The sequence below is a fragment of the Malania oleifera genome, chromosome 8 (assembly GCF_029873635.1).
Source record: "Malania oleifera isolate guangnan ecotype guangnan chromosome 8, ASM2987363v1, whole genome shotgun sequence".
Taxonomy (NCBI): domain Eukaryota; kingdom Viridiplantae; phylum Streptophyta; class Magnoliopsida; order Santalales; family Ximeniaceae; genus Malania; species Malania oleifera.
In genome coordinates this window covers 91,571,387-91,588,363 of record NC_080424.1, presented here as the reverse complement: position 1 = coordinate 91,588,363, position 16,977 = coordinate 91,571,387, and the positions used below count along the sequence as shown (strand labels likewise).

Sequence of the window (16,977 nt, the reverse complement as noted above, 5' to 3'; positions counted from 1 at the left end):
GTTTAAAGGTTTTCACAAACACCAACACTCTGAGAGAGAGAAAGAGATGAAGGGCGGAGGAAGAACAGGCAGCCTTCGGTGCAGTCAGTGGAGACCCGAGATTTAACAACGATGCTAGAATAGAACCAATAAGCATATTATCCCTCAAATTCAACCTTTGCGATTCTTCTAACCCTGAAAAATCTAGCAACAAACCAGAAGAAGCATTCAAATGAAACCAAACCTCTTTCAAAAACGTCATGTTCTGTAAAACATCAGCTCCCCCTCTAAGTTTACTACTGCCCTTCTGTCCATTAACCCGCAGAGACTCAATTTGGGAGCCGGCCAAGCTCTGAGGCAAACCACCTTCCAAATTATTTGAAGGAAAAATGCAAATTAATCAATCCCAGAAAGTTGTCAGGGCCGAAAAATTTTCGTATTTTTCCGGCAATGTTGGCTGAGTTTACCAAGAAATCCTGAAGCGCCGAAGCATTTCAGAGACTCTTCAGGATCTCCTAAGCAGAAAAGGGTTCTCATCAATCTCAACAAATTGAAGAGTGGACATTCCGGCAAAGAATTCATGAGGGATGGAAGAAAACTGGTTGTTGCTAAGCAGCAACACCTTGAAGGTTCTAGCATCTGATTTGGATTTGAGTGACTCGTTTGCCGTCAGAGTAGCCGAAGTGGTTCCATTGACAGGGATCTGTGTCGAACCATCCGAGAGATTTAAGAGGGGTTAGGCTCTGCTTTGGAGCTAACATCACTGAAGCATCACTTTGAGACTCTGCTGGGTAGAAGACTGAGGAAAGCCCAGCAAGGATATTGACTAGAAGCAGTTTGTACCCAAGATGGGGTTCCTCTTTCTCCATCCTTGCGAGAGAGAGAGAGAGAGAGAGAGAGAGAGAGAGAGAGAGAGATACCGTCGAGTGTAGGGGTTGGCGATATGCCTAAGTTGCAGCGATGGTAACGGCGTTGCAGAGACGGTGCCGGCGCTGTAGGTGGCTGAAGGTGCTATGGAGCTGCGTGGGGCGTGGCCGATGGTGACGGTGGGAGGGTGGTGTTGCGGCTCACGGAGGACTGAAGCGAGGGAAGATGATGGCGAAGGCGATGGGTTGCGAGAGAGATTCGGAGAGGGGTTTAGGGAGAGAGGTGGCGCGGAGGTGACGATGAAAGAAGGCTGAATCTACAGGAGGTTGAAAGAGATGGAGACTGGCAGAATGCCAGAGCGAAGAAAGGTTCGTGGGGAAGGTGACGAAGGAATAGTGCTATGGAATGCCCCTCTGATGTGTGCCCAGACTCTCTCTTTATAGAGAGCCTAGCAATAATTGGAGCCTAAAGAAGTTACAACAGAAGCATATTTTTCCCTGTACACGCGCGGTTCTATTTGGGAGAGAATATTTTTCCACTGCGCGTAGGCTTTTCCTTTTTTATTTGTTTCTTTTTGAATTTCTTTTTTCTTTGTTGGATGTACCCGCGAGGTTTTTGTCCGCACCCATTGTTTGTACCCACTCATTTTCATATATTCTTTTCATTTGGGCAGTGTTGCTTTTCCCTTCTTTTTATTTTTGGAACTTCTTATATATTTATTTTTTTGTCCCATTTTATTTTTTATTTTTCCAAAGTAAAGTTTCGAGTTTTAAAAATAATACTTAATTCCCGACAATAGAAGGACCCCAACTCAAAAAAGAATGACTCAATAAAACACTCAATTTTAAAATCAAAAGACCCATTTTAAAATTCAAAAATCTTAAAAACTCAATTTAAAATTTAAAAACTTCATTCCAAAAATTTGAAAGACTCAGTTTAAAAATTCAAAGACTTAAAAAAAAAAAAAATTGAATAACTCAATCTAAAATTAAAAGACTCAACTCGAAAATTTCAAGACTCGATTTAAAAACTTAAAAAGATTCTATTTTAAAAATATCGTGAACTCCTTTTTGAAAATAAGTAGGACTCGATTTTTAAAACAAGACTCGATTTGAAAACTCAGGACTCAAGTACTTAATTTAAAACACTGGGGGTTGATAAAACATCGAAACTCAATTTAAAATACCGGGATTCAATTAAGAATATCGGGACTTTCAAATAGGGTCCTCCAACTTTCGGAATTCGAAGTCAACTTTTATTACACTAGATTTTCTTGAAAATGACCTGATTAAAATTGGGGTGTCGATAAATATATCTTTATTTTAGCTATGGAAGGGCTAAAGTTAAAGCATAAGTCACTTCATCATTAAACAAATGAAGGTCTTATATATATATATGTGTGTGTGTGTGTGTGTGTGTGCACGCGCGCGTGCGCATGTGCGTGCGTGCACCGAGGGACTACTTGTGAAAAGCATTATAAAATTGAATCATCAAATAATTAGTCTAATAGAACTTTGGAAAAACGAAAGCAAACAGAAAAAGGAGTTTGCACGTATTATAAACTTCTAACTCAGTTCGCTTGCGGTCATTTTTCTTAATTTTATTACTTCTACATCATTACATCGACGTTGTTTTTTTTTATTCAAAGAAAAATTTAAATCATATCGGGAACATTAATTTGGAATGTTCAATTTGAATTTATAAAAAATTTATAAAAGTTGAATATAATTTCATATTACACTTTATTTAAATTGACCCAAATCAAAATTATCTCAAAGCTAAAATATTAAACACTAAGCAAGCGATTGGAGACTTGAAATCTTCTAACAAACTCTTATCACACCAACTGGCAAATTACCTTACACATATAGGTGAGAAGGCAAGCGAGGTGAGAGGAGGACTTCCAATGGCGTTGCCTTAGCCATGGTTAGCCCAAATCGCTCCCCCATGTCAACTGGGTCATCGTTTGGAGTTGCAATCTCAAACCCATGTAGCAAATTGGCCAGTGTAAAATGCATAACCTGAAGAGCAAAAGAAACTCCAGGGCACATTCTTCTGCCGCTGCCGAATGGGATCAACTCAAAATTTTGCCCCCTCACATCCACATCCTTGTGGGTTGTCAAAAATCTCTCCGGTCGAAATTCGTCTGGATCAGGCCACACTTGCGGGTCTCGGTGAACCTTCCACAGGTTCACCACCAGGCGTGTGCCGGCTGGGACGTGGTGGTCACCGACGGTGCAATCTTCTATGGATTCGTGAGGTGCTCCTAGAGGCGCAGCGGGGTAAAGGCGCAGGGTCTCCTTGATGATGGCTTGGATGTATACCAAGTGTTTGATATGAGTTCCCTGTAGTTGTTGCTGTCTCCCAACCTGGGCATCCAATTCTTGTTGGGCTTTCTTTAAAGTATGGGGATTGTTGAGGAGCAAGCAGAGAGCCCATACCAGCGTCACAGTTGTGGTGTCAGAGCCCCCCAACACGAGAGCCTACGGTCAAACATGTACATTTTTGTGATATCAAAAAGGGGGAATATGACATTTAACCAATTAGAATAATAACGCTTATCTAAAATATTATTTTAATTTGTCTAAGTGGCCTTACTAAAATAAGACAAAAATATTTAATTTGAAAATATACATTTCATATCTTCATTTGAATTTGTTTGAATTTATATGAGAGGCACATTGACAGTTCAAAAATTATCAATGTTACTCTACATTTATTTTTTATATATTAAATGTTAGATTTATCTCTCAATTTTTTGATAAAATAAAAAAAAAATTACTCCAGTAAAATAAAAATTCTATTCTCTCTCTCTCTCTCTCTCTCTTACTTTTTTCTTATAAGGTGAAAAGTTAAAAGACAATTATCATTTAACACAATAAAATAAAATATTTTTTGAAGTGTTAAAACCATTTTTCTCTTTGTGCTGTATATTTTTTGTTAATTCTCACCAGCTGGGATCCAAAGATGGAAATCCGAACTCCCAGAGAGCCAATGGTAACAAAATTTTTCCAATCTACAAAACTTTGAATGGCCAAAATAATCAGACCAGGCCAGAAGATTTTAATTCTATAGGAGTTAAAGAAAGACCAACTAAAAATTGACAGCGCAGACAATCTATTTTCGAATGACGTGGCAAATGGGCCCCACCCAAATCACCATTTCATCCTTAATTAAGAAGGTTGGAGATTCACTGCTCTCTCACATGCCCTATATATATTTGTCAGAAATGAGCGGTTCTCGCTCCGCTCTATCCGCCGTGGGAGAGGATGGCACATCCATTCTTTTTAAAAATATCAATTTGCATACTATTTTTCTATGCTCCGGTGAAATGTGATTACTCATTACCCCCAAATATATATATTATATTTGAAATGTGATTACTCATTACCCCCAAATATATATATTATATTTATAGCCTTAATTACAGGATGCCTCCCCCCCCCCCCCCAAAATAGTGTCATTAGCATTAATAAATTCCTTTCTTTTCCTAATAAGCAATCTGATCACCGTAGTTAGATTATTACCTAAGCTACATATTAATTTTTAATTGTGCTCAGTCCGATCACCTGTAATGTTTCTTTCTTTCGGAATGGACTACCACAATTTTAAAAAATTATGAATCGATCCAATTGTAAATTATCGATCTTTTAGTTGAAATTTGAGATTTAGATTAATTTGGGTTATTGGTTAAACTTTATGTAAGTTTAAACATGATAAATATTATTCAAACATCATAGTTTTAAGACGTTCAAAACTCATAATTTTATAATTATTAACAATAAAATAAAACATATCTTTATCAATAGCCTCTAAATATATATATATATATATATATATATTTAACATAAGCATCATAGTTTGAGATAGGACCAGTCCCTACCCTCTCTTTTATAATCACTTCCATCAAGTGATTAATAATGTATTATAATTATATCATAATTATAGACTTCTCATATTCCGATATGTCATTATAATTTTATAAAATTATGAGATAATTAATTAGAAAACATAATTATAATTATGATAACAATATTTTATTTAAAGACTTTTCATATTACTTCAATAAATATGATTATAATTTCATTTGAGGTAATTAATGTCTTACATTTCAATAAATACTATATAGTATTTGGTAATGGAATCAACTCTAAATATTAGAATCAGAATTGTAATACTTAATTTTATTCAAATGATTCCTCCCTTAGGTACCTTTTCATTTTGATTCAAAACTTTTATCATAAAATTAAAATAATATTTTAAAACAAAATATATTACTTTTAAAATATATACAAGAAAATAATAAAATACTATTGTATAACATAATATAATGCTATGGGTTTTATTATTTTATTCTTTTATAACATATATACATATTCAATTCATATATATACTTTCTTATGTTCTGTGGTTGGCGAGGAGCAGGTGATGTTTGAATGGAACATATTAAAATGTTTCATTTATACAAAGAAGGAGTTGTATTGCTTGAGAATTTACCAGGCATGTAGATTTGTTGACAGTGACGACGCCGTAATCGGAAAGCCTCGAAAGAGCTTCGTCACCCTCGAGTACGGACAACATAACGCCCATAAAGTCGCCGCCGTCTTCCGCCGAAACCGGCCTCTTGCCCTTGTGCTCCTCCAACCACTCCTCCATCGAGCGATCCAATTCCGCCGCGGTTCTTTTCATTTCCTTCTCGTATCCCCCCACATCCAACCACCTCAGAAACGGAATAGCATCTCCCACCACGAACGACCCCATCAGCCGGAAAAACTCCTTCAACGCCCTCCGAAACCGATCGTTGGCGGCGCTGCCATCTTCCAAACATCGGTCTCCTATCACCATCCTAAGAATCACTTTCAGATTTACATCCCCAAACCACTTGCTCATCTCCACCAGCACCGCATTTGAACCACCATCTCCGCTGCCACTGGCTCCGGACCATCTCCGATAGATATCGTTTACGGCCGCTTTCACTTGGGATTCAGACACGCACTTGAGGATCTGGAGGCGGTGGCTGGAGAGGAGATGGGTCACGGCTATCTTGCGCACATGGCGCCAGTAAGGGCCGTAAGGGGCGAACGCGAACATGGCGTAGTTGTAGCCCATGTGCTCCACGCCCACTGCTCTGGTGCGGGTGGCGAAGACTTTGTCGTGAGTGGTCAGACACTCCCGGGCCATCGCCGGATTGCTCACGACCAGGGCCCTGTGCATGCCCAGCTTTATCGTGAAGATTGGGCCGTGCTTGTCGGCCATGTTCCCCAGCTTCCTGTGGGGGAGTTGGGATCCTCCGAGGAGATGGAGGTGGCCGATCACCGGCCACGCGCCGGCGGCTTCAGGGGCTGCTATTTTTTGGCCGACTGACTTCTTTCGGAAACTTGTAGAAATCCATAACATGGAATAGAGGAAGAGAAGAACAGCGAAGGCGGAAGCAGCGTAAGTGGCGGAGGAGGAAGGGAGGAGGAAAAACTCCATGCCTGTCTTCAGTTTTCCTTTCCTTGGCGCTCTGAATGAAACGAGATAATTGTAGAATTGTATGGCTGATAAGGGGTGCGAATCATCTTTGAATTATTAGAATAGCCCATACGCGTACATTTTGTTAATGTCAAACCGCAAAACTCAAATAAAATTTCTAATTAACAAAAAGTATTAATAAACTAATTGAAGACAACAAATTGTTCAAAGATAAAAAAATAAAATTTTTATTTTATAAAAAAAAATACCAAAAAATAAAAACAGAGATACAGAAAAAGGAAAAATATACATTTTACATTTGGGAAAAAATGGAAAAAAAGAAAAAGAAAAACAAAAATGAATGAAAGTGGGTCAGCAGTTTTCCATTCACAACTATTTCAAAACTGCTAGAAAAAGAAAAAAAAGGTTAAACATCTGCCAAAAATAAAATATAAATGTGATTGGCATGAATGATTTACACTAAATTTCTGATTGATAAAATTAAAGGCTAATTGAGCAATTGGAATTAATCAATCAATCACAATTTAATTTAAATCATCTCTCAAAAGTCTATAAATAAAGAGACACATAAGGAGAAAAGGGACAAACAGAGGCATTCACACAGTGAGCGATTCATACGGGGAAATTCACACACAATGTGGTAGATAAAGATAATGAGAGTTATAGAGAGAAATTCGCACATAAAAAGTTGGCACGGTGATCTTCAAGTGGTTCCAGTGAGAAAATCATAACAAATTTTGATTAGAGAGAAAAATTGCTTGGCTTAGAGGCTTTGAAGATCAGAGAATTCGGGACTCAAAATTGCAGAAAAATAGACTTAAAGGTTGGTGGAGTTGAAGATGAGAGGTAGGTGTCAATTTTAGCTTTATTTTTTGTATTTAAATTGGTATGGAAATATACTGAAAAAGGGTCAAGATTCAAATCCAATTTGTGGATTTGATCCATTGAACATGACCTAGTGACTCGACCTACTTAGCTGGGTTGAACCTAGCCGTTTGATTTAAGGATCCACAGACCTGAGACTCATATCCAATTTGGATCTAGGTCTGTTAATATTAGAGTCCAAAAGCCCAAATTAAATTTTCAAAAAGGCCAAACTTTAAAAGTCCAAGCATGTAATCCAAGTCCAACAGTGGGTTGAGTCCACGTTTTTCTAAAACACAAAGGGCTTGAGCCCAAGTTTTTAAAATTTAAGGCCCAATTATTAGAGCCCTAGGCCCAAATTTTTAAAATTCCCCACAAAACCCACATACATAGCCCAAAAACCAAACCTAACTCAGTGGGTGACTCACCTCAAGTCAACCCAGCCCATTGAGTCTTGGTGAGTTAACTCATCTAGAACATGATCCCAATGCAAATTCAAAACACAGATCAAGATGGTATATTTTATTCAAATAAAAATATAAAATATAAAATAGGGGAAGGGGAACTTATCTAGGGTTTAATGGTTTGAGGAACTTTGATCCTTTTTTTATGAAAAATTTAACCTACAAAAAAATAACACAGATCAAAGAAAATTAGAAAACATAGAAAACACAAAGAAGATTTGTAGAAACTTGGAAAAAATAATAATAAAATAAATTGGGAAAAATAAATTTTTGGCTAGGAGAGGAGAAAATCTGTGATAGTTTTCTAGAGTGAAAAGAAAACCATCGACGGTTATGGAGATTTACTGCGGGTCAGTAAAAGGTAAACGGTAATTTTGGGCCAATTAAAGAGAAAAACGGCAACAGTTTTGTGAGAGTCAGAAAAAAAATCGTTGACGGTTTTCTCTGCAGTGCTAGCTATAAAGAAAACCGCAAGTTTCACTTTTATTAAACAAAATTTCTTCTCCCTCTCTTTCTCTTTAAACCCACAAATAACTTCCTACTTCTCTCTACAATTTCGCTCCGATTTAAGCCCGAATCGATGATTAGACAAGGGTCGATTCTCTAAAAGTTTACTAGAACAAAATTTTGATTTGAGGAGTTCAGGCACCATCCCAAAACTAGGGTAAGTGGGGTAATTTAGAATTTTATGGTTAATTTAGAGTCTATAGAGCCTAGGAAATACTAAATGATAAATATACTAGGGGTTGAGTTGATTAAATTTGGGAAATATGAATTTTAGGGTGTTGAGTTTCGAATGTCGTGGGGCGTAGATTTAGAGTTTCAGCAGGCTCAATAGGAAACAAGTAAGGGGATAAATTAAGTCAGGTATTTTCAGAAAATGTATTATTAAATATTTAGTATTTAACTTAGAAATTATGTATAGTTTTAGGAATATTGAGATGGAACTGAGGAAACTTTGAAAAACAGATTTAATATTATTTTTGTCTGTAAAATGTGTTTTTAGGCCATATGTTATAGAATAATACTCATTTAGGTGTGGCATGAGTATAGATTTTTACTGCAATAGCATGTTAGAATATTTCATGAAAACATAGAACAAGCATAATTTAATGATAGTTTTTAAAAAAACTATATAACAGTACAATAATTATATTTTCATAATATCATGATATTTAGCTTGTGACGACCTGCCCAAATTTCACATATATATATATATATATATATATATATATATATATTATAAATATTCAATATCACAATTCTCCGCTCAGCAGGTCATAATACACCTCGACCCATGGGTACCAGGGATAAATCAGAGCACAACACGGAAGCCTAAACAGTAGGAAACATATATTCAAAATGTAGTAAATTCAAACATCCATCATATTATTACAAATACGAGAGTCACTATATCCACAGTACTTCTATATATATACAACCCAAAAATAAGGTCTAGGGACATTTCCCCAAAATCTAACTGTCCCTACAAAACTTACCCTTCACAGAGGGCAGATAAACAACTCAGCTCAGCGGGGCTTTTCTCGCTTTTCTATTTGGGGCTCTTGAAAAGTTTATAAAATTTAGGGGTGAGACACCTCTCAGTAAGGGAAATAAACTAATACTAGTGTGTGACAACATGAGTAAATTGTGTTATACATATCCCATACAGAACATATCCATTAACCGTTTTGTCAAATCTCGGAAAACATATACATATCAAATCATGACAGAACATATAGCATTTTCATAAGCATATTTCATCTCATATAATAATAATAACAAAAAACATCCCTAGTAGGTTAGTTGGTTATTGTCATGTATTACCTCCACATGACTGGGTTGTGTGGTCTGAAAGTGAGACCTGACAATGGTTGGCCGACCACTGCCAAGTCAAACATACAGTTTGTAAGTCCGATGGGTCTGCTTGACATGGTCCGTACACCAAGGGCGATCACACACACTTCTTAACAACCACATCAACCATCTAATCTCACACCACTGCATACAGCGGCGTTGACAAAAATATCATGATCACGAAGACCATGGACACATGCAACAATACTGTGCAAGTGCTAGCCTAGACCAAGCCAACCAGGTTCTGATATCATATAACATATACTAAAACTGTGATGCATAGATATCTCATAACATTTATTTTCACATCAATCATATCATTTTACATATATACGTGTATCATAAAAATCATCAGCCCGTACGCCCGTATTACACATTTTATCATAGCTCGGCCTGTACGCCGGCAAATCATCGCATAGCCCGTACGCTGGCAAATCATAGCACAACCTGTACACTGGAAAATCACATCCATAGCACGGCTCGTATGTTGGAAAATCATATCATAGCCCAACCTGTACGCTGGCAAATCACATCCATAGCACGGCTCATACGTTGGCAAATCATATCATAGCCCAACCCGTACGCTAGAAAATCATACACATAGCACGGCCCGTACGTCGGCAAAATAAATATATATATATATATATATATATATATAAAATCTCAGCCCATACGCCGATTTTCCCTCATAAAATCTATACCATAATCACATTTCCAGAAAACAGTATCTCATACATTTAATACTCATGTCACACTAACATATTTTCCGCATATTCAACATACGATCATTTTCACAGCATTTTTCCCAATTATAAATCACATATAAATATATTTAATTTTCCTGAAACCAAATGTTATTCATATATACATACATTTTCTCAAAAATAACTAGCTTAGTTTATGCCCTTACCTGATTCTTGAAAAGCCCCCCAAGAAAATCTACCCCGCACTCACAGGGTTCCCCACTCAATGCCCTGAAAACGAAAACTCTCAGTATTAAAGTTTAGTATTTCTACGCGTATAACAATTCATTCAACTGTCAAAAGTCCAAATATTGAGTAGAAAGTCTTATCTTGGATTTGGAATGGTTTCCAACTTGCTTCCACCAACGATCCGCTCCGGATGATTCGGAGAGAACTTCCTGAGGAGTGTCATGGTGACTTCGTATTGTCGATTCGGCGTCAATCTGGCCTGAAATCGATGAAAGAAAGAAAGAGAACCGAAGGGCAGAGAGAGAGAGAAGAGAGATGGCTTCTTTTGTAAGTTAAAAATCAGATTTTTACACACATATATATAGAACTGGATTCGTCGACGAGCCACGTCCTTCGTCGATGAATCCTTCATTAATTTCGTCGACGAAATTCAGGTGGCTCAGAAACCTCTCTTGGTATTTCTTCGTTGACGAATTCTTTTAAGCCTTCATCGACGAATCCCTTGTATTCGTCAACAAAGCCCTGATGACCTCCCCTTAGTTATCCCTTCCAAAGTTTGCATTCGTCGTCGAAGTCAATTGCTTCCTTCTGTTTCCGGTTTCCATTTCTTCTTCTCTTTATTATAATTTAAATACCATTATTCTCTAGGTCGTTACATTCTCCCTTTCTTATAAAAATTTCATCCTCGAAATTTACTATTCACGTAGCTTATCATCCCTTAACAAGAAAAGGGTCTACTTATTTTATTACTCACCCTCACTTATGGCGGAGGAATACCGTGGTTACATTTCAAGTCTTGAAAGATTACATAAACAAAAGAAAACCATTCTCCCAAAACTAAAATACTATACTAATTATACCATTACATGTACCTGCAAAATAAAACTACCTAACTACTCACATTTTATCCAATCAAACTTCTTGAAATAAATGCAGATACCTCTTTCTCATCTGCTCCTCGGATTCCCAAGAAGCCTCTTCAATTGCATGATTCCTCTACAAAACTTTTACCTGATGAATCTTCTTGTTACATAGCTCCTATACTTTCCTATCTAGAATTTGTATGGGTACCTCCTCATACACCAGTGAATCTCTAAACTCTAATTCATCATAACTAATGACATGAGAAGGGTCTAGAATGTATTTCCTCAACATAGCTACATGGAATATGTCATGGATCTTGGACAACACAGGTGGCAAAGCTAGCCTGTAGACTACTGGTCCCACTTCATCCAGAATCTCAAATGGACCAATAAACCTAGGACTAAGTTTACCCTTCTTCCCAAATCACATAACCCCTTTCATCAGAGCTATCTTCAAGAACACATGATTACCCACATCAAATTCCAGATTCCTGCGGTGATAAACAGCGTAACTTTTCTGTTGGCTCTGTGCTGCACTAATCCTGTCCCTGATAAGCCATACCTTATCACGCGCTTGCTACACAAGCTCAGGCCCCACTACTTGCCGTTCACCCACTTCATCCCAAAACCAAGGAGATCGACATCTCCTACCGTACAAAGCTTCAAAAGGTGCCATGCCAATATTGGACTGATAACTATTATTATACGCAAACTCTACCAGCGGCATGAACTGAGTCCAACTACCTCCAAAGTCTAATATACATGCATGGAGCATATTCTCTAGTATCTGTATTGTCCTCTCAGTCTGCCTGTCTGACTGAGGATGAAATGTCATACTAAAAGATAACTGAGACCCCAGAGCCTCCTACAAGCTCCTCCAAAATCGTGACGTGAATCGCGTGTCTCGATCTGACACAATAGATACAGGCATCCCATGAGAATGAACTATGTACTGAATGTAAATCTCTGCTAAACGGCCAAGGGAGTAGCTGATCTTGATAGGTATAAAGTGAGTGATCTTAGTCAAACGGTCAACAATCACCCAGATGGCATTATGGCCATGTAATGCCTTCGGCAATCCTGACACGAAGTCCATAGATATATGATCCCACTTCCACTCTGGGATAAATAATGGCTGCAACTGCCCTGCTGGCCTCTGGTGCTCATTTTTTACCTGCTGGCACGTCAAACACTAGGCTACCTACTCAGCGATCTCTCTCTTTATGCCACTCCACCAGTATGACTCTCGCAGATCTCTATACATCTTTGTACTACCGGGATGAATTGTATACAAAGATCTGTGAGCCTCTTCTAAAATAGTCTTCCTGATCTCAGTATCAATAGGGACGCATAATCTAGAACGGAACCGCAAAGCCCTATCGTCTGCAATACTGAATTCTTCTCCTTGACCATTTTGCACTCTGTCCATCACCTCTGCTAATACTTCCTTTTGAGCGACTTTAATTTTTTCCTGCTGAGTAGGTTGTACTATTAAGCTGGCAATACACACTGGAAGATCACTCTCTGCCAACTCTATGCCGAATCTCTCCAGATCCATCATGATCGGATGTTGGATCTCCATAGCTGCCAACACTAGTTCTCTGGATTTCCTGCTCAACGCATCAGCTACCACGTTTTCTTTCCCTAGGTGATAACTGATGGTACAATCAAAATCCTTTACCAGCTCCAACCACCTTCTCTGTCTCATATTTAGTTCCTTCTGTGTGAAGAAATACTTTAAACTCTTGTAGTCGGAGAAAATCTCACACTGTTCGCCGTACAAGTAATGCCTCCAAATTTTCAAAACGTGTACCACTGCAGCCAATTCAAGATCATGTGTAGGGAAGTTTTTTTCATATTCTTTCAGCTACTTGAACGCATATACCACTACCCTGCTATGTTGCATCAATACACAGTCAAGTCCCTTCAATGACGCATCACTGTAAATAACATACCCCTCGCCACCTGATGGGATAACCAATACTGGTGCTGTTACTAGTCTTTGCTTCAATTCTTGAAAACTCTACTCACAGCTGTCATCCCACTTAAATTTGACATTCTTTCTCGTTAATTGTGTCAAAGGTCCTGACAAAGCTGAGAATCCTTCAATAAAACGGCGATAATAGCCAGCTAGCCCCAAGAAACTCCTGATCTCTTCGACATTTCTCGGTCTAGCCCAATTTACTACCGCCTTAATCTTACTAGGATCCACAGAAATACCGTCTCCAGATACAACATGCCCTAAGAACACAACCTTCTCAAGCCAAAATTCACATTTACTAAACTTAGCGTACAACTTCTTTTCCCGAAGTGTCTGCAAAACCCACCTCAAGTGCGTCTTATGCTCCTCATAGCTCTTCGAATAGACCAGTACATCATCAATAAAAATAACAACAAACTGGTTTAGGTTTTGGTGGAAAACTTTGTTCATCAAGTCCATAAATACTGTAGAAGCATTCGTTAGACCAAACGGCATAACAAGAAACTCGTAATGCCTGTACCTGGTCCTGAAGGTCATCTTCGAGACGTCTTCTGCTTTCACTTTTACTTGATGGTAGCCGGATCTGAGGTCAATCTTCGAATACACCCGTGTACCCTGGAGCTGGTCAAACGAATCGTCAATATGGGGTAGAGGATACTTGTTCTTGATCATCACTTTATTAATCTTCCTATAGTCTATACACATCCTCATGGTCCTGTCTTTCTTCTTTAAAAATAAAACTGGAGCTCCCCACGGAGATACACTAGGTCATATGAAACCCTTATCAAGAAGATCTTGCAACTGATTCTTCAATTCTGCCAACTCTATTGGTGCCATCTGGTACGATACTTTAGAAATTAGTGTTGTACCTGGAAGTAGATCAATAGGAAAATCTACCTCACGATTAGGTGGCAAGCATGGTAACTCATCTGGGAAAACATCTGTAAACTCCTTTACTACAAGCGTACTAGCAAGTTTCAATTCATTTTCTGACATCTTCTTCACAACCGCCACAAATCCCTAACAACCACTCCATAGTAATCTTTTGGCCTGAATAGCTGAAACTAATTGAGGTAGGGATTGCACTCGGGATCCTACGAACTTAAATTCTGCTTTCCCCGAAGGTCTGAATATCACTTCTCGTGCTCGGAAATCTATGCTGGTAAAATTGGCCGCTAGCCAATCCAGGCCAAAAATAACATCAAACCCGTGCATGTCCAACACTATCAAATCAGCAGCCAAAGTCTTTCCTTGAATATCAACTGGACAACCTCGGAGCATTCTACTACACCTCACTACTAACCTAGTCGGTGTAGACACCAACAATTCAACTTCAAATGGTCGTGTTTCAGCCCCACATAATTTAACACACCCCGAAGACACGAACGAGTGCGTTGCTCCTGAATCAAACAATTCTATAACTTTAAAAGAAAACATAGCAACCATACCTGTCACTACGTCACCCACCGTCTCAACCTCACCTGACGTCAGAGTAAACACCTTGGCTAGTGCTGTATTCCACTGCTGGCCTCCACATTGCGCCTGATAACCTCTCCGGGCTACCTGATGTCCTCCTTGATAAGGTCTGGGAGCTAGAACTGCATCTTGTGGGGTAGGGAAATCTCGCACCATGTGCCCCAACCTACCGCAGCTATAACACACCACACCACCATCTGGTGGGGTAGGACAATCTCGCACCATATGCTTGAATCTACCGCAGCGATAGCACACCATACCACCAGCTCGACACTCCCCCCCTAGTGCCTTCTACCACAAGTATGATAGACTGGAGGAACCTGCCCTGCCTACACCTCGGTCCTCCCGTCTCCTACCTCCGTCCTCTGCTATGATTTCCTCTCCTCCACTGACCCGGTCTATGACCCTGCTGGTAACCGATAGATGCAGATCTCTTCCTTTTTCCCTGCTTCTCTACATCAAGACGTTCACCAATCTCTGTCAAGGCTGCCCTGTCAACTAACTCAGCAAAATCCTGGATCCGAAGCACCACCACCTGCTTGAATATGCTCCGTCTCAAGCCTCTCTCAAACTGTCTGACTTTCCTCGCTTCATCAAGAACAATGTATGGGGAGAAACGAGAGAGCTCGATGAAACATGCTGCATACTACTGGACGGATAACTGTCCCTACTTCAGATTCAGGAACTCTTCTACCTTAGCCTTGCTGACAGTAGCTGGAAAATACCTATCAAAGAACAAATCTTTAAATCAGAGTCACCCTTTGCTGCTCCAACAGTCTCACTGCCATCCACCACCTCTCAGCCTCTTCTGTTAGTCTATAGGTGGCGAAAAGAACCCTTTGTTCCTCAGTACACTGCAACACAGTCAAGATTTTCTCGGTCTCCTGTATCCAATTCTCGGCGGCTACAGGATCAACTCCACCTAAAAATGCCGGACGATTCATCTTCGTAAACTTCTCTATAGTGCACCCATGGCCTGCAGATGGACCACTCTGCTCCCTCGAGCTCCTAGCGATCTTAGCCACGACCTGCTGAGCCACGCTATGCAATACTGCATCAGAGTCGGTCCTAGTTGCACCTGATGGTCCTGCTCCATCACTGCCACTCGCATGGGCACTATTTTCTTCTAGATCCATCTTGAAAAGAACAACCACAACTTAGGAATTCTATCTTTATAATTTACCTGTAACGCCCCAAACCCTTAAACCCGGGTCTGATGCGTTATACCTAATAATCCATAATTAACATAACATACGCAGTAGAAAATATAAATAAAATATCCATATAACATAATACCAGAGTTTACTAATTCTAACCACCAACCATAATAAATTATTCATCACCTGCATTTCCATAAATTTACATAACTCTCAAAACAATTCAGTATTTTCACAATCATTCCTTACTCAATAGTCTTAAAACATAAAGACATAAAACATAAATTTTGTACATCTCAAAATTAACATAGAAATATACCCTTTACTTTTTATATTCCCCAATAACGCTATAAAAACCTCGAGATCTCAAAGCTTGATCTCAAGGAAATCCTGAAAAAAAGATACATTCATATTCGGGTGAGACACATCTCATTAAGGGAAGAAACAATATATTAAACTCATCGTGTGGCCATCATGAGATTCTACATATCATTTTATAATAATTGCAAATCATTAACATAATTTCTTGAAACCATTTTCTGATCCTAATCAAACACATACAAATGTTTAACCCACGAGATTACCCAAGGATAGGGGTGATTACCCGCTCATACAAGTAGCACCCCTCTGCTATGATATTTAGGCAACCTAAAGGTCGCAGTTAAAGCATACCAGGGCACTCACCTTACTCAGTAAGCCCTCAAGTGTTAGATTGATCTCGTACTCATGCATTCAACAATAATTTATCAGCAAAGGCCCTAAGGATAGGGAAATCTACTTGCCCATACAAGTAGGTTCCCTCTGTCCTAGTACGTTATGCAGCTGCTGCCACATCTGAAGCAACTAGTGCACTCACCTTACTCAGCAAGCCCTCAGGCAAAAGGTACGCCTCGCCCAATCGTAACATGTTCTACGTACATACATACTTCTAATATCATAATACATCATTCCTTTATGTCATTATACATTCATGCACATTCATTCCTGTTCATAACTTAACATTTCCTTGTGTTTCACTTTAAGTGACTCTTTTCCATTTGTATCATTCACATTTCACATTTC

The 16,977-nt window shown here is 38.9% G+C and overlaps 1 protein-coding gene across 1 annotated transcript; it reads right to left on the bottom strand.

Moving 5' to 3' along the window:
* Positions 1-2,705: 2,705 nt before the first annotated feature.
* On the bottom strand, positions 2,706-14,914 carry LOC131162809 (cytochrome P450 CYP82D47-like). Its single transcript, XM_058119407.1, has 3 exons — positions 14,731-14,914; positions 5,344-6,386; positions 2,706-3,329 (listed from the first exon to the last, which is right to left on the bottom strand). Exons 1-3 carry the CDS (start codon positions 14,912-14,914, stop codon positions 2,706-2,708), a joined length of 1,851 nt encoding a protein of 616 aa, XP_057975390.1.
* Positions 14,915-16,977: the final 2,063 nt, after the last annotated feature.

Coding starts and splice junctions, on each gene's coding strand:
- LOC131162809 (XM_058119407.1), bottom strand. CDS start 14,914: ATGGTGCGAGATTTCCCTACCCCACAAGATGCAGTTCTAGCTCCCAGA. Junction 6,387..14,730: donor GGTGGGTGACGTAGTGACAG/GTATGGTTGCTA, acceptor ACCCCTTATCAG/CCATACAATTCTACAATTAT. Junction 3,330..5,343: donor TCAACAAATCTACATGCCTG/GTAAATTCTCAA, acceptor GTTTGACCGTAG/GCTCTCGTGTTGGGGGGCTC.